The 24,016-nt window shown below is 38.5% G+C and overlaps 1 protein-coding gene across 13 annotated transcripts in view; it reads left to right on the top strand.

Annotated features, from left to right (window-relative positions):
* The window catches only part of HECW1 (HECT, C2 and WW domain containing E3 ubiquitin protein ligase 1), a 233,504-nt gene that overhangs the window by 198,702 nt on the left and 10,786 nt on the right, over positions 1–24,016 (top strand). For all 13 annotated transcript variants that reach the window (XM_072330283.1, XM_072330275.1, XM_072330282.1 and 10 more), the window contains 6 exons: positions 1,609–1,761; positions 15,521–15,619; positions 17,008–17,137; positions 21,105–21,251; positions 22,239–22,353; positions 23,593–23,791. In XM_072330283.1, coding sequence (XP_072186384.1) covers positions 1,609–1,761; positions 15,521–15,619; positions 17,008–17,137; positions 21,105–21,251; positions 22,239–22,353; positions 23,593–23,791 — 843 coding nt within the window. The remainder of the gene's footprint in view (positions 1–1,608; positions 1,762–15,520; positions 15,620–17,007; positions 17,138–21,104; positions 21,252–22,238; positions 22,354–23,592; positions 23,792–24,016) is intronic.

The following is a 24,016-nucleotide window of genomic DNA, read 5'->3' as shown; positions in this document are numbered from 1 at the left end:
AGTGGTTAAGTCTGATGTCACCTTGTTGCCATAAATATTTAGACTGGATGGAAGACAAAACTGAACTACAGGCCCATGGTTACACATTGAATCACTCTCAAGACTATAACTAGTGGCAAAGCCTTTACCCTTTTTATTACTCTTACTCTAAAAACGAATCTAGATTTGCTTCAAATGTTTTTGCTTTGCCTGCCATCCAATGAACATTTTTTTATTAGAGGTACACTTTAATTTAGGCTTAATTCTTATGCTTTTTAATGGGGAAATCACTCTGCATGTTTCCACTGTTCCTTGTAACAAAGGCTTGAAATAATATTTTTCAATAGCTTTGTACATAAGGTTTCATTTAATAAAAAACAGACAAACAAAACAAAAACATATTTCAAAGTTAAAATGATATTGAAGATGAAACATGAAGCTTTATGATGAGTTAATATGTTGCTCTGAAATGCAGTATCTGATTCTAGAGGTTTATGATTATAAGCGGGTATTGTTCACTGTTCTTTACGCTAGCAATCAGCATGAATGCCAAATACAGTGTCCATTGAACCAGATACGTTGCATGTTTAGCACTAATAGTTCAAATGGGGTTATTACCACCCCCTCTTGCTGTTGTATGTTTAGTCTCACTCACATGATCTTAGGCCTAAAGCTGCTGAAGGGGAATGGTAGTGAGCCCTCAAATCTAAAACAGACAGGGGTGGACCTACCTGCCCATCATCATCTTTATTGTTACACAAACCAATCATTCAGACTCTTGTGATTATGCTTCCGTAACTTGAAACATATTACAAAACATTCTGATCCAGCTGCAGTTTTCCACTTGTTTGACATTTATTAAGCATAAGGAATAATGTCCGCCTCAGAAACTGATTTTGCATGCATGATGTATGGCTGCAAATCATTTGTTCATTTTGCTATATGTAGATATATTGCAGATTGAAAAGCCTGCCTAATAATCAGTATTAAAGGATTATCTAGTGTTAATAAATCTATCACAATTGAGATTAATTCATTCATGATGACTTTTTGTTTGTTTTCAGTATTACTGGAAACTGATTTAAAAATTAAATTGAAGAGAAAAAAGAAAAGACTTCACTCTCTACAGAGCAAAAACATGCAATTGTGAAGCAGAACTTGAAGTATACTACATGTATTTGAAACTGTTAGGAAACTGGAAGAACTTGAATAGAATAACTGATGGATCACCATTCCATCTTAAGAGAGTTTGTCTGAGACTTGGTCTTCCTCAATATTGACCTTTAGGTCAATACACTGTTAAGAAATCATATCAGGGGCTAGATTGTATCTTTGGGAGTAGGGAAGTAGGATCAATTTTTGCTACTGTCTGAGCTGTCTGATCTGAGAACCCAGATGCTCATAGGCAGTTCAAATCCACTCACTAAAAAGCTAAAAAGTGAGAAAAGAGTCTTTGCTCTCTGCCCTCTGGGCTCTATAATCAAGTTTTGGGTGAGGAACTATATCATGTTAGAAACACTTAATTGTGCAAAGGTAGGTATTAGCAGCCAATGTAAGCAAAAACAAGGAAATCTGCTCAAATGTGAATGACTCTCTTTTTTTATGTTTTTTTCACTTATTCCTTTCCAGGCTGGACTACAGTGGCCCCTCTCGAGAATTCTTTTTCCTTCTGTCTCAGGAGCTCTTCAATCCATATTACGGGCTGTTTGAGTATTCAGCCAATGACACTTACACTGTACAGATCAGCCCCATGTCTGCCTTTGTTGAAAATCACCTGGAATGGTAAGGACATTTCATGCAGAACGGAACAATCATTGTAGAGAAGTTCAGAAAAAGAAATGCAAAACACGAAAGCTGTCAGTTTAGGCTAGACTGCATGCAAGTGTCATTGCTGCTGTTGGGAAGAAGTGAAAAGTAGACTGGGAGAAGAAAGAGGAGGAGTAATTGTAAATACAACAGCAAGCTTTTAAAAAGGAATTGTGATGAGGTACTATTATTAAGATATTCTAGTTGTATTACTTGGAACTTGATGTTTTTGTTCTTCTTTGTGAATATGAAAAAGATGGGAATAAGGGCTCTTGTGAATCTTTTGAATCTTTTTCTAAGAATATCATATGTAGTCTTTTAGTACATCAAGGAGCCTGGTGCTTGGAAGCTATACAGTGCTCTCCAAGCGCCTTACTGCTGCTCTGTACCTACTACAGGCCTTTAAAAAGAACCAGAGAAGGCAGTACACCTTTTCTTTCTGCCAGTGTCTTTACCTGTGTACAGCATGGCCAGTAGAGCAAAAACATGTTCTTCACTTTAACTTGTATGTGTGCAGACAGTCAATTCGGTTCTTCATCAAAAATTCTGAATGCATATTGTGATGTTTTTATTTTTCTATCTGCCTCTAGATCACTCCACCTTTGCAATTTGCATTCCCTCTGATAGTTTCAGGTGTGGTTCAGTGAAGCATATGCTTGATCACTTCTGGCATTTCACTGTTTCGAAGAAGTACTGAAACATCTGTCTGTTCTTATGTTTTGCTTTATCTAACCAATCTCACTGATTCCTCTTAGAAATTCGTTTTTTTTTTTTGTTTTTTTTTTTAAATGGAAGGTCACTCAGGCCCTCTTAAATTACCAATAGCACACGTCCCTCTGTTCTTCTAGAAAGTTCTCTGTTTGCTTTGGTTTACAGTGGGCAGGAAGTCAAGAAAAACAAAAAGCATCATCATCTCTACTAGATTTGCAGTGGAAGAAAGGATGAGTTGCTGTGGCATAGTAATGGTCTCTGAATTGTTTTTTTCTATTGCCACTTCCAGCAGTGGAGCATTATGATAACAGTGATCTTTGCACTAGGACCATTTTTCTGCTGTCATTAGCAGAAAGAGAGTGGCATAGTTCTTAAAGCTTGTCGGTCTCCCTCTGAAACCCTACTAATTAACCATAATGCAGTGGCTTCCCAGTTTTCAAGTTAAAAATACAGACTGTCCTTTGTTCAGTTTAACAGGCAGCATGAATAAACTTCTGATTTCAGAGGCTGTATTTGTGAGGAAGTATTTTGATTCCAGGACACAGGACCTCTTCTGCCTATACTGTGAATAAATGGGACTCAGTCCTGTTTCTCCAAAGTTGGTGATACTATGTTATCCCATGGTGTTCGAAATAAGTCCTGTCTTATATCTGTTGCAAATAGTGTCTGTTTGAAAAAAAGTTCAGCTTCAGTTTTTTTTAACAGAAGTGTTCTCTACTCCCATTTTGTTCTTCTGCTCATTAAGAGATTTTATCATGGAAGAGGCAGATTTTAAAGGTAGTCAGGACATATTAGAAGGTGGAAAGGCACATAATATATTTATTTATAGCTGTTTCTACTTGAATGAGAAATCAGTAGCAGTTAAACACTTAGGATCATATTTCTCCAACTAATTGTATAGATAGAGGCTACTTGTATACAGATTGTTGTTTGAACTTAAGGTATTTTTAGTTTCTTGTTTGTTTTTTAATGAAGGAGAGATGAAGTCCATTGGCCTGTAGAGTGAAATAAATTCTGTGAACAAAGATGCGTGTACATATAATAGCATTAAGTAGATTAACATTGCAGAACCCAAGGGAAAGATAAGCAATCCTGTAAGTCCTCAGTAATACTTCTTGAACCTGTTACGGAAACAACTGGCTGGGACCAGCAGTTTATAATTAGCCTGATAGGTTTCACGGCTGGCTTGTAGATATGCAGGCATTCCAAGTTTGTAATGTTGTTTATGTTGACTGAACTCAGCTATAAATGTATAACTGGAGGACAATGTTCAGAAGTCTGGTCATAAGCTAGGATGATGTTTTGATTAAGCGTTTTAAAACAGAAATAATTGGATTGTTCTATTAACTCTTTGCACAGTAGTTTCTCTGAGTACACTGTACTAACCTGCATTCCATGAGGAATGGAGTTTTTTGAAGTTCTCTCCCTTTCTCTAACCACGTTCTCATCCAAGTCAGTGCTGTATCTTCTGTTTGAAGATTTACTTGTTGATATAGTTCCAGCAGAGTCTTCTCTCTCTAACTTGCAATAAATTATTTTCCTGTTTCCAAAACTGGTAGAAACATGGATTAAATCGTTTTCAGAGTTCACAGTTGATTGATTGTCTTTTTAAAACCTGAAGATTAATGTCAGTCACAACCACAGTTGTTTTAGATTTGCAGATCTATTGAACTGTTTGCCTTTTGATGCTGTGAGGCTTATCATTTGTGTGGCAGCTACCTTTTACATGTTTTTTCTGCAGAGTGATTCTGCAAGACTTGTAAAGATATCGTATAGTAGAAAAATTCCCTCAAAAGTATTTAATATTTTCCCTTTTTAAGTGAACAGTGGTAAGTTTGAGATAGAACACATGTGACAAAATGCAAAGATGCGAAGTTTTGGCAGAACTGAAAAATACACTGCTTCCCCCCCCAAGTACCAGCTTAAAAGTTCATCCTCTGTTGATAGCTTATTTAATGCCCTGCTCTTTGTACAAACAACATTCAGAATCCAAAATGAGCACATCAAAATGCAGAGTAGTTGTATGCAAAGTAAAAAAAGAGACATAATGACTGGAAAATTTCACATTTATGGAGAAACTGAGACTTAACACATTTCCTGCAAGCCTCCATTGAGTGAGAGTTTTTCCTGCGGTTAACATATGTGCATGCTGAACATTTTCAGTCTTCAGAAAAATTATTTTCAATCCTTCTCTACCTGAAAGAACACAGTTAAATCTGTCTAGACCTACAAGGTTTGATTATACATATTTTTATCTGTGTGCTACAGGATGTACTTGATGTTCATAGAAGAACTGCTTCCAATCCATGCCAGCAAATGAGCCATTCTATCAGATCTACGTAACATGCCTACCACTTTTCCTGAATGTTTGAAAACATCTTCTAAATACTGTGTACAAACCTACTAAAGATAGTTTACCTTTCTCCAAAGAAGTGGGCAAAATATGGTTGCAGGTGCAATATTTTATTCCAGTGAAAGGATATGGTTTGGCCCAGAAAGTATATTCTCATCTTCACAATTGGTCAACAGTTCGTCAGGTATTTTGGGCAATTGAGGTAGGATACCACAAACTGTCTGATAGAGGAAATAGGTTTCTAAATTCTGGAAACAAAATATTTAGTTTCAGATTTTGCAGAATCTCAAATACTGATGCAAGCCATGCGTTACTCTCCCAGCTGTCTTCATGGTGCATTTTCAACAATGAAAATGGCTAGTGTCTGTTCAGCGCATCTCACTCAGTCTGTGTTGTAACAGAAAAAATTGTCTAACCATGCAGTAATGCACTATGGTGTTCTTTGGAAAAGAAAATGGACCTTCATTTTATCTGCAATTTTCCATAGTATTTCCCTACTCTGGTCCAGCTAAGGAACACTGTAAAGTGAATATATATTCTTTATATATATGCGGTTATTTCTGTATCGTTTTTACCACACCTGAGTAATGTTATCTTGTTCTTGTGGCTACCAGTTTCAGATGTTTAATATTTGCCTGTCATTGTAATATCATAAGTTCTACTTCTTAGAATAAAACTATTAGTGTTTTCTTGAGAACTATCTCTTCCTGCTATGAGTACATAATCTGACAATGACAATGAAAGTATCATTGTCTTTTCATTTCACAAAAATCTGTTTACAAACTGCTGTCAGGCAGAAATCCAATCTCTATTTTTGTATCATCTGAGTGAGCTAGAGTTTTCCATCACAGCATTCCTGTCTTTAGAGAAATCCAGTATGATAATGTAATGCACAGTTCTTGAAGACACAGAACTATAGTCACAGCATGATCACCTGCACCCCACTCTGTCACCAGATCACTTGCTTGCACTTTTATCTAACTAGCAACTTCTACTATAGAATTTTTAGTTCACTGTGTGTTTGTAAATTTAGAACCACTGCAAGAAATGTGAAAGGAAGCCCAGGACAAAAGACTAGATGGCCTAGACAGATAAAATCATTCACAGACGTTCATTTGGAGATCTGCTGGATGCTAACTTGAAAGATATTCTGTGTTTTCACAGCAAATTAATGACAGCATCCATTATCCATTGCAGAAAAATCCTGTTTTTTTTTTTGTTTTTTTTTCTGTTTTGTTTCCTTTTGATGAAGTTTAATACATTTATTTAGCAGAAATTTCTTAGAAAGTTGAAGATTTGTGACTAAAAATGTGTTGTGCAGAACCCTACTGAAGAACATAAAGATGGTGTTACTGTGAGATCCAGTAGCCTAGGTCCTCATAAACTGTAGACTGATTTCTTGCTGAGGTATCCTAAAGAACTTGTCACGGAGTTCTCTCTAGAGCTCCCTCAGTGACAGGGGAACAAACCCAGGGGGGCAGGAACAAAAGTACCTCCCTTCTCTAGCGGTGCGGCGCGGCGCGGCCCGGCCACGTGCGCTCCGGGAGAGGGGAAGGGAAGGGTGTAGGAGAAAAAAAATGAAGAAAGGAAGGATGATCAGAGAACGAACGGCAGTTTAATAAACCCAGTAACACTAAACAAGAACGAAAGAGTTTCAACAAGGAGAAAACCAAATCCCAAATCTCACCGACGGGCTGCAGGAGCCGGGAAGTTCCGACCATGCTGCCTCCTCGCCGGGAGCCGTGCTAGAAACCCCGTCCCCTTCCCGACCTCCCCTCCGGTGCCGCTCCCCGCATGCCCATTTAAGGCAGTCCACAGAAAAAAAACTTGTCCCCTTAACTCCCATTATCCTACATGATGTTCTGATGTGGAGTACCAACACCAACCAAATTACAAAACCATAACAGAACTACATTAACTACATTAACTTCACCTCTGTCCCAGGGAAGGTGATGGAACAGCTTGTGCTGGATGCCATCTCCAGGCAACTGGGAGAAAAGGAGGTTATCAGGAGTACTCAGCATGGGTTCACCAAGGGGAGGTCGTGCTCGACCAACCTGGTGGCCTTTTATGAAGATGTCACTAGCAGGGTGGACGGGGGGAGAGCAGTAGATGTAGTCTACCTTGATTTCAGTAAGGCTTTTGATACGGTCCCCCATGACATCCTTATAACAAAGCTCAGGAAGTATGGGATAGATGAGTGGACGGTGAAGTGGATCGAGAATTGGCTGACTGGCAGAGTGCAGAGGGTTGTTGTTGGCAGTGCGGTGTCCGGCTGGAGGCCTGTGACTAGCGGTGTCCCCCAGGGGTCTGTACTGGGTCCGGTCTTGTTCAACATCTTCATCAACGACCTTGATGAGGGGATAGTGACCACCCTCAGCAAGTTTGCTGATGAAACGAAGTTGGGAGGATTGGCTGACACGCCTGAAGGCGGTGCTGCCATTCAGTGAGACCTGGACAGGCTGGAGAGCTGGGCAGCAAGAAACCGGATGAAGTTTAACAAAAGCAAGTGTAGAGTCTTGCACCTAGGTAGAAATAATTGCATGCACCAGTACAGGCTGGGGGAAGACCTGCTGGAGAGGAGCTCTGCTGAGAGGGACCTGGGCGTCCTGGTGGACGACAGGTTGGCCATGAGCCAGCAGTGTGCCCTTGTAGCCAAAAAGGCCAATGGCATACTGGGGTGCATTAAAAAGAGCGTGGCCAGCAGGTCAAGGGAGGTGATCCTCCCCCTCTACTCTGCCCTGGTGAGGCCTCATCTGGAATACTGTGTCCAGTTCTGGGCTCCCCAGTACAAAAAAGACAGGGATCTCTTGGAAAGAGTCCAGCAGAGGGCCACAAAGATGGTGAAGGGCCTGGAGCATCTCCCCTACGAGGAGAGACTTAGGGAACTGGGTCTGTTTAGCCTTGAGAAAAGAAGGCTGAGAGGGGACTTGATCCAGGTTTATAGATACCTGAGGTGTGGGAGCCATAGTGGCGAGGCTGGTCTGTTTTCAGTAGTGCGTGGGGACAGGACTAGGGGAAATGGGCTGAAACTTCAGCATAGGAAGTTCCGCACGAATGTGTGCAAGAACTTCTTTACAGTGAGGGTGACGGAGCACTGGAACAGGCTGCCCAGGGAGGTGGTGGAGTCTCCTTCTCTGGAGATATTCAAGACCCGCCTGGACGCCTACCTGTGTGACATGGTGTAGGGAGCCTGCTTTGGCAGGGGGGTTGGACTCGATGATCTCTAGAGGTCCCTTCCAACCCCTACAATTCTGTGATTCTGTGATTCTGTGATTATGGAAGCAGTGCTAGACAACAGGAGGTCCAGAGAATGGAAAAGGAGAAGAAGCTGTAGGAGACAACCTTTGTTTCAACCTTTCTGATACTGACATTCAGGTTGAAATCAAGGCACCAGTAAGCTAACTTGTCACCAGTAAACAACAGAAAGTCAAGAATAAGGTAAATAGAAAGAAAGCAAATGAGTGATGTAGTACTGAGTACTCCTGATAACCTCCTTTTCTCCCAGTTGCCGGGAGATGGCATCCAGCACAAGCTGTTCCATCACCTTTCCTGGGACAGAGGTGAGGCTTACTGGCCTATAATAATTTGTTTGGTTGGAGGAAGAAACAATTGCTTTGTTGTGATTTTATGGAAGTTGTTTTTTTTCCCCTTGCTTAAGACCACATAGTCTTTTGCAATATTGTTTATTGAGTTTGCCCAGTGATGGGAATGTTCACATGAAAATCTGTATGGTGTCTCCACCATGCATATGGCAGAGTAAAAAAGGGTAAAATCCACAAAAACAGGATGCTTTTCAGTAAATCACTCAGTTCCATTTATCTTGATTTTCTTTTTTTTCAGTAGAAACGATATTTCTCTTTGTGTAGTTGTTTCCCTGAGTTGTTCTGGAAGCTAAAGTTTCATTTGTCCCTTGACAGTTATTTTTCATTTCAGTATGTTAGGTATGTGTTACATCAAAATTCAGAAAGAAAGAAGATTGAAGATCTTAATTTATCTGGTCTGAATATATTTGTATTTAGAAAGGTAATGTTAAGTTTGCAAGTTGGACCTAAGCTGGGACAGGAACCTTTTTCCAAATCTCAGTAAGATCTTGAAACTGTGTAGAATAGCAAAAATATTGACCACTCCATCGTCCATGAGTTAATATTTGCTTAATAACAGGAATATAGAAATATATGTTCAGTATATTGTGTTCAGTTGAAGGAAGCTTTTTACATTGTCTCTTTACTTGTATTCCAGAAAAGGAGGACTAGAAGCTGGAATTATCTTATTGTATTGGAAGGATTCGTAATGAAAAAGTCAAAACTTTTCTTTGGGTTCAGAGAACAGGCAATGCGAAGAAAGGTCCAGGTCTGCCACTTTCTGCATGTTCCTAGGACTGAATCATAGCTGTCAATTTTCAGAGGCATTAATAAAAGTTGAAGGTGTTCAGTGTTTTGCAGAATGAGACCTAAAGCAGGTCGCCAAACAATTAATAGTATGGCTGAATTTTAGCACACAGATTTCTTAGCTTATTCAATTGAGTAACCTTATCCTAAGAGGTGGGGATCATTAGCTGAAATGAAGCACAGTGCAATTGCAATGTACAGCTTCTGGATCTGAAGTTGTAAATCCATGTGGCTCTGCAATACAGATGACCTGTTAGTAGTTAGCTCACTCAAGGATGTCTGCATCATGCTTCATAACATGGTGTAAACATTCCTGGATGTTTACCAGTGAGTTTATGATAAGCAGTCTCTCTTATGCTGTAATACTCCCAGACTGGAAAGTATATACTACCTTTAACTAGTTCAATTATTGTGGCATCAGTCTTCTTTGTTAGCCGTTAAAGGAAAATGTGCAGTCATTTGGCTTGTGCTTTTATGGCTCTTTTATCTGGCAGATGACAAAATCTTTGGATTTTCCTCTGGCAGTGCTATGGAAAGCAAACATAAATCATGCAGTGTATAAAACTTCACCAACTTGTAAGTGTACAAAGTGTCCTGTTAGCTTTTCCAAAAGGGATAACTAAGAAATCAAAGTCTTTTTTTTACCAGAGGTTATCCCAGAGGAGGACAGTTGTACATTATGGTTCATAAGCCTGATAGCTTTGCTGGCAGAGACAAGCACTCCAGCACTCTGTCACACTCCTCCTCTTCCAAAATGCTACAGCTCATAGAACATCTTTGCTGTTATTAGAATGATACATTGCACAGATTTGATGTTATAGAAAGTCGGTCTACTTTATTGATCTCCTTACTAGATTGAAAGACAGAATTGGTAGACAATTCTTTTCAAATACCTGGATTCTATGGCTCTCAGATAGCCTGTGATACCAAAGCTGTCATACCTATGATGACTCCATGCATTGGAGGTGCCAGAGGCAGATTTACTCTATTCTGTATTTGCATTAAAGAAGCCAGTGCATGTGCCTTGGCATGATTCTTCTTACATATTCAGTTCTGTGAGGGCTTTTAAACTCAGACAAAGTACATGCAAATGCAGTAACTGTTTCTCTGTGTGAACAAGTAGTTGCAGCCACAGTATGCTTAAACCAAGGAGTCCTTCTGGAAGCAACTGTTTGATGGATTGCATTGTAAAGAAACTTAAAGGGGTACATACATTTCCCTTATCTAAATCAATTTTGCCTATCATTCTTCTGCATTAAGTACAACTGCCTGCAGCTTCCCTGGTAAAAGCATGTTGTTTTTTTTCTCTGTAACACGATTAGTGTTTTAGCCATACCTAACAGTTTTCTTGTGTTTGGTATAGCCAGTATATAAATGAGATGAAAAGACAATTTGGGTGAAAATACAGCTTAGCTAGGTTAGAGACGAGAAAGACACTTTTGAAGGTCTCGATTAGATTAAATAAAGCAGAGATGAGGTTTACATAACCTCATTGTTTTCCAGTTCTGGTAAATTAATGGGTTGAGGTTTAATCACTAATTCAGAATACATGCACTCCAGAAACTTAAGAGGACATTAAGAGTTCATATTTCCATAAAGTGTAAGCAGAAGCTCTTTTTCTTGTTATTTCTCTTTAATACTGATAAACAGAATGTTGTATTCCATTTGGAGATAAAACTGATAATTCTTCACATTGAAGATAGATATAAGAAAAGAAAATTAGCCATCCCTGTTACTCCTTCTGCTAGAATACTCCTTCAGGACTTAGTTTAGGAATTATTTTACCTTCTGTCTTTAATGTATTGAGTCTTTGTGTACTTTTGTCTCCTGGCCTCTTACAAGAGCCATTCTTTTGGTATTAATGACACATGAACTCATACAATTCCTGAAACTAAAAGGCATGGCACTGGAATGCCACAGCATCCACCTCTTAGCCTGCAGGTGTACAGATCAAATTTGCCACAACATCAAATGACATGGCGGCAAAAAGGCAGTCTGCAAAATCTTTCAATATAATTTGGATAAACAGAACAGTGTTAGCTATTCCAGCCTTCCCGCCTGACCTTTCTACAGGAGATAACTTCATGTTATCACGTTAGTCCACTCAAAAGTTCTGAAAGTTCTATCATCATGAATAGAGGTTAAATAAACTAAAGAAAGGCATTTTTTAATGAAGCTGATAGAAGGTGTGGATTTGGTCTGCTGACAAGGATTTGTGAAGATGATTTGATCTCAAGCTAGGTTATTGCTCTATAGATGTAGCTCATTACAGGACATGTTGATTATATCCTGCAGTGAAAAAACAAAAGGATGTGTGCTACTAACTTATTGACGCATGCCTCCAGTGCATATACCTGGCACACTGCTGGTTTTGCTTAAAATTGAGGATGTGCAGGGCCAGGCAGAGTTGCTATAACTATCTGTTCTTTTTTACATTCTATACATTCTGTCCTGTATTACTTCTACCCCAAAATATGGTGTATTCTTTAGGGGAAACAGTGTTCTTCATTTTAAACGTGCTGGTGAATCCAGCAAGTTTGCGAAATCATCAATCAGTCAACTTTCCATTCAAAGTCATATTATTTTAGGCTATAAGAACATGTTGTTGGTTCCTTTAATAGATGGTTTCTAGTCTTTAGAATACAAGGGCCCTTGGTTTGTTTGGAAAAGGAAACTGATGCAAGGCCTCATTACAGCCTACAACTCCTCATGAGAGGAGCAGAGGGACTGTGATGATCTTTGCACTCTCAAAGGGAGTGGCCTGGACTCAGGTTGGGTGTTAGGAAAATGTTTCTCACCAGAGGGTTATCAGGCCCCAGAACTGGCTTCCAAGGTAGTGGGCATAGCCCCAAGCTGGTGGAGATCAAGGAGCATTTGGCCAATTCTCTCAGACGCTGGGCTTAGATTTAGGTGTTCAGCTGGGAGTTGGACTCGACGATTCTTTGCAGTTCCCTTCCAAATCAGGTTATTCTATGATTCTATGATTCTAAGGCTTTCTTTTATTTTTATTTATTTATTTATTTATTGCACAAGCTACTGTATCAAAAAGGGCACACTTAAACCCAGCTGATGTATTTCAGGGAGATAAGATTTGTGAGATTTTCAGTCTTTTTCATCCTGTAAAATACTTCCTTAGGATTTAAGTTTTGTCATACCATAGCTAATTTAGCCCACAAAGCATCCTCTATAGAATGATAAACAAAAACTACTCTTCTACTGTATGCATAGATTACAACTTTGTACATCATTTTCCATCTGAATATAAGGAAGGACTGTCATGTCAGGTACAGCTGTACAAGTTCAACCAGTTAAGAGAGAATCCTGTAACAAAGAGTTATTATTGATCTTCCCTTATTCTGCTGATATGTGATAAGGAGCAGAGTAAATTAAATTTCCTGTGAGTCACCTGCAATTGTAGGGAAAAATATTGCTTAGTCCCTGCTACAGCATGTGGATTTGTCTATCTGTGTGCACAGATATTGTAAATAAGCAGAATCCCACTGAGGAGAACAAGCCTGTTATCTTGCAACAGGCTGTTAAGAAAATAGGCCATTTCAGGGGCACCTGCAGCTTCCAGAAGGAAAGAGCTGGGTTGTGTGGAAACTCCTGTTCACAGGTCAAAGAGTAGTATTTTTAAAAGCCAGAAAGCAGGTGCACACAATGTCCTTTTTGAGTGTAGCAGTGGTGTCAAGAAGCAGGAAACCAGAGCAGCTGTACTGCTCATTATTTCTGTTTCTCCTTCTACCATTTCCTGTTCATTAACTCCCTCCTGTGTTTCCCTTCTCTGTTAGAGTGCGTTGCTCAGACTCAGTGATTGTCCTAGAAAGGGAAAGGTGTTGAAAGAAAAAGATAGAATGAGAATTTGTGTTCTTCACCTCTCTTAGGATATTTTTTCTGCTACAAAGAAATGGAGTAAGCATTTTATACTTCCTCAGAAAGATATATGCAAATCAACTTTAAGGAAGGTGTGTGCCCTCCAGCCAGGATTTACCTCTGTGCTGCTTATTCCATCAAGAAAGCTTATTTTTCTGAAGGAATTGTCTCACCCATCTCTGACTTTCACCTGTGCACTTTACTTCAGGAAGAAGTAAACACAAGGATCTATTTTTGTTTTAATTGTCTTTCTTTAAAGAAGAAAATTTCTTGTTGCTGTCCTCAAGTTTTCTGCACTGAAGGCTTCTTGTTGATTTTTACAAGTTTTGATATCTATTTGGTGGTACTGTTGTGCTTGGCTGCTAGTGGTTTCAACTTGAAGGACCATAGACACACATGTCAACAAACTATATAGTTCTCCTGTGAGCAGTTCAGCAAAGACCTCCTTTCTGACAGTTACTTGTTGATTTACTTCAGCCCATGTTACTTGGTGCACTGCTGGATCAAAGGGGTGTAAGCCTATGGTCCCAGTGTCCAAAATGGACAAGGGACCAGAGGACCTTCTCTTCAACCACTTTTCAGCACAAAAAGTTGAGTATAGTAAGTTTTTACAGAGATATCAAAGCTGGCTGCAAGGGACAGAGGATTTGTAGGCTCTGGTTTAGCCCCTCAGGGTAGAGAAGAAGCATTCTGTCTTCTGAGGTGATACAGAGCTTTCAAGAACTATAATTTTCACTATGGCTTTTTTTTTTTTTTTTTCTTTTTTTCTTTTTTTTTTTAAATCTACTGTATTGCAAAGCAACAAAAGTGGCAGTGTTTTGTTAATTATTTCACATCCTTTATCCAGACCCGTTAGCACTGTACCATCACAAGGGGTGGGATTGTAGAACCACAGTCAGGCCCCCACTTAGAGTGAACTATACAGCATAGGGTTGCTCTGCATATGTTTGGTTAGACTGACTCACCACACTTGGTCTTTTCACTTAGAAACTTTGACCATGGTCTGGATTGCTTGAAACAGTTCTGCCATAAAGCACTGATTCCAATTGAATTTCCATTAACAGCTACCATAATGTATGCTTGTGATTTTAAACACCTTGATTAGAGACTTGATTGTTGCTGCTGTGGAAACAGCTGTAAGTGAGTAATATAACCACTCTTCTGTTACCAGTCAGCTGCATACCATAAGCACCTTTCTTGGATACAGGGGATCCTGAGACAGCTCCTGAGGTGATATAGATGTTAGCTGGGCCCACATCATGCTATTTTGTGACCCATTTGACAAACTAAGCACTTGTACTGTCCCATGAGCATAAAGTTGACTGCATGGATATTTTACGTTGCTTTTTTTATGAGATTCATGTTGAATTTTTATGCAGGAAGAGTCTTTACTCTGGTTCCCATAGTAGAAGGAATGATTTCTCAGCTTTTTGTTCTCTTTCAACTTTTGTGCAGTAAAACTTCACTATGATGTCAATCAGCTTAAAATTCAAGTACTTGCAATTAGGATGTGTTATTTTTTTTTTTTTTCCTTTTTCACAAATAAATCTTGAACATTATAGGGGTTGTTTTTACCCCTATACAATTTACATTATATACAATATACAATTACAATATATACAATATACCCTTTACAATCCCACTTGGACTTCCATCAGTTCTGTATTTTTCTGTCTGAGGTTATTGATTTGAAACCAGATTTGATGGAAGAATGTCTAAGTCATAAAAAAAAAAAAAAAAAAAAAAAAAAAAGTTTACAATTTATCATCACATTGTGGACTGTAATGGGTAGGGTACTTTCTGAGTGTACTTGGAATAGGGCTGGAGTTTGTTCTTAACAGCGCAAAGTATGCAAATGCTGAGCATCATTATCAAGAAGGTGGTCTAAGTACAGTTTCCCTGAGCTTTAGCTCATGATTTTAATATATGTCCTTGTTCACAACAGTTATCTTGTTTGAATCTCAATTCCTCACCTATGAAGTCAACTCATTACCCTTGTATAATACTTCAAAGTCCCACTATGGAAAGGGTTTTGATAATGTTTTCTCCTGCTAAGGCCAGAGTTTCAGTGTCTAAACATTGTGTTTGATGGAGTACATTTGCTTCACCAAAAAAGGATCACAGATTCTGAGTGTTCAAAACATTTATTGTTTTGGCACAGGCAAGCACACCTCATGCCAGGTACACATATGGGTACTACAGGAGATAGATTAAGGAAAGGTCCATTATTGATCAGTCAGAGATGTGAGGGATAATGTTAAATATCTGCTGGGGAAAAAAAAAAAAATAGATAAATGAATGAATATAAGAAATTACATGAGAAACAAAGAACAGCTGCTACCTTTGTAAGTTTCTGTGCTGAATGTCTTGAGTTATATTTCATTTACTCTGCATTTTTGTATCTCAGGTTCAGGTTCAGTGGTCGTATTCTTGGTCTTGCTCTCATTCATCAGTACCTTCTTGATGCTTTCTTCACAAGGCCGTTCTACAAAGCACTATTAAGGCTGTAAGTATAAGCATACAACTGTGCAGAAACAATGCAGAAGCAGTGATCTAGCAGTGGATCTTACAGAAACACAGACCTTCATGGAACTGCTTTGAGCACTCCAACCTTCCCTTTTTTTTCTGTTGTTTCATGGTTTGCTCATGATAAAAAACAAACTCATTTTAATATTTCTTGACTTTCATCAAAAATTTGCCCTTGGTAGATGCTGCCTATGTTGTTAAAAGTGGATAGTAAGTAAGATATTTAGGAATATGCCTTTGAAAGTACTGACCCATAATTTCAAAGTTTAATATTGATTAAAGTTATAAAAGCAATTAAAATATATGGAAAACTGAAAATCATCTTTAGTAGAACAGATATCACTATTTCCTCTTTAAAAAAAAGGGGGGGAGCATATTAATAAAGATACATGATTTCTCACTAGTGGAGTAGTTTTTCACAATTGAACTAAATTAAGGAATGCTAATGCAGATGGAAAGAGTGAATGTTTCTTTTTGGTCTTCTACTGTCTTTTACATTAGCAAGCAGAAGCTACTAGTAATATATTATCTTCATTGTCAGTTATGTAAGGTTTATATGGTTAACTTTAATTGATAATCTGTCTCTCGTTAATAGACTGCAGGAAGGGAACATACATAAAATTTGCAGTATTAACAAGTAGTAAGTCATGACAAAGCATATCTGAAATAGAATTAATCCAAATCAGGAAAGAATTTTTTATTAAGAGTCTGTAGAGTTATTTAACATGCATTTTATTTTATATTTTTTTCAACAATTAGTATTGCTGGACTCCAAACAATCATATTTATAATGTATCTGAGCTAGTATGAAAAGAGAATAAAACCTAGAGTGTTCCTGCATCCTTCTTGCCCCCTTAGGGTTTGAAACCAAATTGCCTGTAACATACATGTGCCTTTTCAATCAGCAAAACTGGCTCCTTGTTAGCAAAAATATAGATGCCTGGTCTGCCTTATGTCTGTCTTGTGAGCTCTCCTCAAGGATGACAAATACAGAGAAGGCACAACATGGTGGGGCCTATTGGGGCTGAAGGTAAGCATGTGCTCTGGAGTGTGTGGCATCTTGAAAATTCACATAAAATTGAACTCCCAAGGGTGTGGTGCCTTCCAACAGCAAATAATACAGGCAGCCAGAATTGGCCTTGAGCCCAGCCATGCAGACAGTGCAGAACTACTTTAAGAGGGTTTGTGTTTCTTAACACACCAAAAAAAAAAAAAAAAAAAAAAAAAAAAGCAGCACAAACACCAGACTTATGTTGGATATGTTGGATCTTTGTCATAAATTTACTTACTTTCTAATTGGTAAGTCGTCCTGACACTGGTTGTGGATTCATATATTCAACTACATCTTTTTTCCTGCCTCATAACCAGGCCATGTGATTTAAGTGACTTAGAGTACCTGGATGAAGAGTTCCATCAAAGCTTGCAGTGGATGAAAGATAACAACATCACAGATATCCTGGATCTCACCTTCACAGTAAATGAGGAGGTGTTTGGACAGGTGAGTGCAGCTATGCAAAGTATCTGAAAAACAAATTTTAAGCTGACAAAGTTGAGTATGATGAACATCTTCATGTTGGAATAGATCATTTAGCCTTTCAATAACATTTTCTTTTCCTGCCTTCTGTTTCTTTCAAGCCACGTGTTTTAATGCAGATGTTTATTCTTAGGGTCTGTAATACAGAATACCAGTTGCAGACTCCCTACAGGCCTGTTGAGCCACACACTGATGAACATGAGGAATTATCTGAAGTGTAGCGCAGCTCTTCTCTCCAGAGTGTAGTTCACACAGATTGTGGCATTCAGTGTATTCAATAATGTAACTTGTTAAATTATTAAGTCATTATACTATTTACCATTCAGCTCTACGTTAGTCAGACAATTCTCTTTAATCAAGCTGATGTGGATATCTCCAACTTTAAATAGGAAACAACACTGACTTCAGTGCAGTCTGGTGACCAGAACACATAGAAGTGTCTTCTGTGGGTTTCTTTGACTTGCATTGAAGCCTTGGTGCCTTTGCTGTTGTAACCCATATAGGATTATTATTGTCTCTAAAAAGTTTTGACAAGACTCAAAGCAATATTCAGTGGGAACTCTCCAAGTGCATGCTGAAAGCTAGAGAGGCAGAAGAACTATGCGTGTCAAATAATGTAGAATCTCAAGAAAAGGAAATTAACTCCTGTGTAAGGTGCAGAGATGCACAGTGTCAAAGAGAATGGAGAGATCAGGTGGAATATACAGACAGTAGCTTAGCCCTCAGAAGGAGAGTTGAAAGGAGTTAGTGCAGAGTATGGTGAGATAAATCAAGCAAGACTTCAGAGGATATTTTCAAAACTGAAGTTAGTCTACTTGTTGTACAAGGGAATGAAGAATCACCAGAATCAAGAACAGATGAAATTAAAAGGATGGGACGGAAGAATTGAAGTAAGAAACACTTATAGGAAAGATTATTATTGTTTTCCACAGACTTAAGTGTAGGGTGTTTTCCTCTCAGAAGCTGAGAGTTTGCAGGACATTCAATTGACAGTATAGCCATTTCCCCGGATTGTATGGCTATGTAAAACTAATAAGTGAAGACAAACAGAAACATGCAGACATACTCACAAAGACAGATGAGAAAAGTTTGTATTTTCATTGGAAGACAATGAAGATGATAAAGAATGTCAATTTGAATTGCCCTTATACATCTGAAGATGTGCATTCGGCACACTAAGTATTTGTTGTGCACTCTTCAAGGAAAAGAGCATGGCAATTACATAGGTATCTGCTGTGGAAGAAAAGAGATTATTCCAGAAAGAACAGAAATAAAATTGCAATCTATTGTAAATACTATGATACTAGAGAACACAAAATATTTTGATGCCAGTTCACATTCTGTCTAGTACTTTATTTCAAATGTACCAGACACTAAACTTGCTAGAACTAATAGTGGGAGAAAAAATGGTTCTCACTGTGAATTACAACTGTGAGAATCCAAGAGTCCTAACTGAAGGTGAGATGTTTTCCTTATGAAATTTGCTGAATGCTGATAGCAAAATACTCGAGAAATCTCGAGCACATTTTTTTCTCACAGATGGATCGTAGTTGGAAATTCTTGCATGCCAGGAGTATCTGACCACTTAAATGTCATCTGCACATTGCTTTGCTATGCACAATGGGAGTTCTGTTAATAGTTGGGATGCTGGATTTCAAGAGTTGGGTAAGGGAAACAAGAAATAGTGGCTCTTTGAGAAGCTATGTTGCAGATGGGTCACAGGCTTTTTGTCCTGTTTCCACAATCACTTTATTATTGACAAGTCACTATTTCCTTCATTGTTTCTTTCTTGTTCTTCTCTGGCTTGTGTATTTAGATTTTAATCCTTAGGACTAAATCTTTTTTTCTTGATACTTATTTATTTATTTAAATTAGAATGTACTGTATGTACTATGAGGACCTCCAGCCCTCTTCCATATTGGTGCCAGGAGCAAATATATGTTATCAATGCAAGCATCCCACATTTTTATTTATGGGTACTGGATGCCAGTTTGAGAGTTTTGCTTATAATACTCAGAGAGGTGACGGTTGCTTGTGATTTTAAGTAACTTCCCAAGCTCTTACCCTGCAGAAAGTGTTCTTCCAGGCCTGTCTCCAAGCCCTATATGTGGATACATTGGTAATTGTTCTGGTCAGGTTAAAGAAGTGTGTTAGATTTGTTGTAGTGTTTTCTTGCTGCTCTGAGTGTGCTCCTCCTAATTCTAGCTCAAAGCTGTGGCTAATACCTCCAAGAAAAAACAAACAAACAAACAAAAAAAAAAAAAAAAAAAAAAAAACAGATTGGGGGTGTGAGGGAGAATCCACTGTCATTGATTTGCTGTTTCCAAGTCCAGATAAATAATTGTATTTGAAATTATATAAATAAGCTGAAGAAATCATGAGTATATCTAGGTATTTGTGGGAAACCTTGAAAGGAAATACAGAGGAACTGGATTTATGGTCATGCTTAAAGTTAGACTGCATTTATTCATTGTTGATTTTTACCAGTGCAGTATAGGAAAGTACAGCACAGCATCTGAATGATGTAGCTTTGCTTGTGAAATGGTGATGTAGTGATTTACATTTGGGAATTTAGCCTGAACCAGATAAGAACCCCTAACATCCAACCTTACTTGTTCTTGTTGTTTCTCAGCAAAGCTACATATTAGATGGCTCACTGAGTGTTTCCATAATTCAGAATTTTCTATGTGTCCTTCCTGCAAAATGATGTAAATATTAAATTTACGCTGCATGCACTCTAGTGAGCTAACAAATAGATAATAATATAAATAGTACAAGTAATGAGCATGTATTCATGCAAATCATTTAATATCTGCACTAGACATCATTGTTATAGGAACAGAAAACTGAAGATGAGAGCAAAACATACTTCCTTTAAAATCCACTGGATTCAATGTGAAAATAGTTACCGAATAAATAATATATCCTGTTACTTGCAAGGAGTATATTTTTGCTAAGCAGAATCTTGATTGATTCCTTAAATCACTTCTCTGTCTCAAGCCCTAGTAACCCAGGCCAACTAAACTAACCATTAAAATGCAATGCAAATCTGTTTAAAAAAAAAATTGGTTACAGTACATACTGATTGCCATTTTCTTACTCCTAAATAGCTTATAACTTCTCACGTTTGGATGTCTGATATAAAACTCTGAATGCCACAGTGACTGTATTTTTCATCTGTGTGAGGTGCTATCCACTGCCAGTTCCTGTTTAGGTAGTGTGTTGGAACTATTTATTTTGTGAGAATTTTCTTAGTTTTTGGCATTTTTGAGTTAACACCTATTCTATGTCAATTGGATGTAAGTGTAACAGTTGTTGCTTAAGAGAGTCTGTCACAAGTAGATACATAGCACTTCCAGTTTGCAAAATGGTCTGCCAAGTTCCAATGGTGGAACTGTGTCCATCCTGTTGTTTCCCATACTACTGCTTGAGTAGCCTGCAGCAATAGCAAGCTGGCAGGAATATCACTCTCTTGGGAGCAACTGGGAGAGAAGATTAAAAGATTGGCCAGAATGGCATATTGTGCATATCTTATAAATTGTGCACTCAGAATCAATCTTTGCTTGTACAGTTTAGAGTCACCTGCACATCAGTCCAGCTTCATCTGGGGACAAGGCTAGAGCTAGAGCTGAGAGAGGAACAGAGGAAGGAAAGCTGTATATACCTTCTGAAAGTTTCCCGTTTTGCTAAGTTTATATGTGATAAACCAAAAGTTTTGAATCACTCTCTGTATGTGCTGCAGGAGTGGTTGGGGAATGGAGGTGAGTGCCCATCATTATTGCTCTTTTTTCTATTGAAGGACAAGAGGCCAGGGGAAAGAACTAGAAATATAGCTGTTACATTTTGCACTTATGTTTTCAAAGCACACCTTAAATTTAAAACACGATGTGATCCATACATGGTTACTCCACTGTTTGTCTTTGTTCTGTAGGTGACAGAGAGAGAGTTGAAATCTGGAGGAGCAAATACAGCAGTGACAGAAAAGAACAAAAAGGAGTACATTGAGAGAATGGTTAAATGGCGAGTGGAAAGAGGAGTTGTTCAACAAACAGAGGCCCTGGTCCGTGGCTTCTATGAAGTAAGTAACAGTAACCACTGTCTTGCTTTCATCATCTGAATGACACATTGGTTAAACATGTTTCATCAGTACCCTAGGAAGTCAAAAACACACAAATGGCAAGGAATCGGAGTGTCTGAATCTGTAGCAGAATCATTTCAGTAAGGAGCTGGTGTGCCTGCATTTTTAGGGACTCACTACAGTAAAGTTAGTCCTGGGATACAGTCAACTGACTGTCTTGCTGATATTCATAACTGGTGCTCTGTTGTTGTCCCTGAGTTTTTCTAACTTACCTCTGCTGAAGACCTGGAACTAAGGACATCTTTGTGGCAGAGCTGCTACAAGGACTTTCAAAGATGGGATGAAAACCTGCTGCCTTGCTAGCCCCTCCAGGTAGTCACCTATTCATATCCCATATTAATCACATTCAAGCATGTGTCTTTCCCTGGCAGCAGTTACATAGCAGAAGTTGAGGGATATCTCACAGAGGGAAATAAACCAAAATAGGATCTCTGGAAAGCAGAGTAGCACATACTGAATACACGGAATGGTAACAATAACTGATCTCTCAGAGCAGTCATGCACTAAAGTTTACTGAAAGAGGAAGCCAGTGATGGTGCCTTTGTTGCTGTATAGACTTGGTCAGCCCTAAGGCCACTGTATAAAATTGTAAACAAAGTCCAGTACAAAGCAAATTTTTCATATACAAATCTAGTGCACCATCAAAATCACTCAGAATCAATGTTAACAATGAAGAATTTTTTCACAGACTATGGGTTGCTACTTACTGCCTCATTCAGGTCAAAACATATGTACTGTCATTGTTCACAGGTCAAAGCATCAACAGACCTGTAAAGATTTATCAGCAGAGGAGTGAAAGTTGCCATCAACATGCAGACTTCAGTGGCCAACACTTGAAGAGCTGTCTGTCAGAGCCCTAGGTTTAAGAGGCACTGCATCTCTTTATTTCCAGACTGAAACTGTGCTTACAAGTGTTTTATGTTCCAGGTTGTAGACTCCAGGCTTGTCTCTGTTTTTGATGCCAGAGAACTGGAGCTGGTTATAGCTGGCACTGCAGAAATAGATCTCAATGACTGGCGTAACAACACAGAATATCGAGGAGGTAATCTGCCTGCTGATGCTTACCAATATTTTTGAATGTTTTCAGTCTAAAACATGAAAGATTTTATCCACTTTTTTCCACCTCTCTTTACTGAAGGATATGCCCTGTTCAGATTTTTTTTTTTTTTGTGAAGATTAACTAATGAGAAACAATAAGTAAGACCTTATGTTTGAATCGACAGATATAATGACACTAAAATTACTTCTGCTATTTCTGTCCAGATTTTATCCACTCTCACTTTCTGCCAACTACCAACTTAACAGGAGCTCTTACTAATAAGAACTGAAAAGAATTTGCAGTAGTAGGTCTAAAACTTACTTACTCACATGACTGTGAATGAACTCATGGTCTCCTTGAAAGTAATATAACAAAGTAATATAACAAGTCCTCTCAACTTCAGCAGAGAAGAAGGTTCATGAGTAGAACTCCTCTGCTCCCAATTACACTTGTATGGAATACAGAGCTTGCTTAGCCATCCCCTCAACCTGTGTCAAGCAGGACTTTTTCCATTTTCCTCTAATGTATGGTCTGCTTTTGCTTTAAATACTGAGCATGATTTATCCAGGCTGTCTTGGATGATAAATAAATGCAAAATCCATGAGTTCTGCATCACAAAAGGACTGCCTAACTTCTGAGTTACCTTGAAATAAACAGCTAATCACAAGTACATCTGGTCCCCCAAGTTATCCTCCTCCTTTTTCTCCTTTTTTTTTTTTTTTTTTTTTTTTTTTTTCTTGTCTTTTTAGTTTAGTTTAGCTATTGAAACAAAGTTAGCCTGGTTTTCTGCTGGCTTTTACAAGCACCAATTGAGGCATAGAGCCCTGCATGTGGGAAGTTTGCCAGGGAAGAGCTTGCAGACCCAAAATCTTCTCTATATTTTGGACACTTTTTCAATTCAAATGAGAATGTATTTGGGAACCAGAAATCAAGCCACTAGAAGTTGAACTGTGTAGTGTATTACAACTGGTCATTTATATCTCATATACATAGCCTCGGTTCTTGCCAAGGAGTTTGTAAGAATCATATGTGCAATAAATATATATTTGAATTTTAGGGTCCCAAGTGAGTTAGTCATATTATAGTATCCAGAGCCAGGATAAGATGGGGGGTATGGGCTATCAATAATCAAGAATGAGATATATTGCTAGGTCAGGAGATTTTCTATATGAGATTTTCTGCCCCAGGCTAGTTACACTAGAAGGTATGAATTTAATTTCTCTCTATTGCTTCTTGGTTTAGGTTACCACGATGGACACATTGTAATACGGTGGTTCTGGGCAGCAGTGGAGAGGTTTAACAATGAACAGAGACTTCGGTTGTTGCAATTTGTTACTGGAACATCAAGTGTGCCATATGAGGGCTTTGCAGCTCTCCGAGGAAGCAATGGGCTTCGGCGTTTCTGTATAGAGAAATGGGGGAAAATAACATCCCTTCCAAGGTATGTCCCAACTACAGTACAAAAACAGAGGTTCGATGTGAGGCATGAGCCTGTACTTTGTTTCATTTGTGTGACTGAGATGATGAATCTCTAAGAACATCTTGAAGCAACAAAGAAACAATTATCAGTTTGTTCTGTATTTACATTCAGAGGTATTTTATTTTGTTAATTTTTTTATTGTGGGTTCAATTTAAACTACTTTCAGTCCTGGGAAGTGGTTAAGGT

This window comes from Excalfactoria chinensis, chromosome 2 (genome assembly GCF_039878825.1).
Source record: "Excalfactoria chinensis isolate bCotChi1 chromosome 2, bCotChi1.hap2, whole genome shotgun sequence".
Taxonomy (NCBI): Eukaryota; Metazoa; Chordata; class Aves; order Galliformes; family Phasianidae; genus Excalfactoria; species Excalfactoria chinensis.
This window is presented reverse-complemented; position numbering and strand designations above follow the sequence as displayed.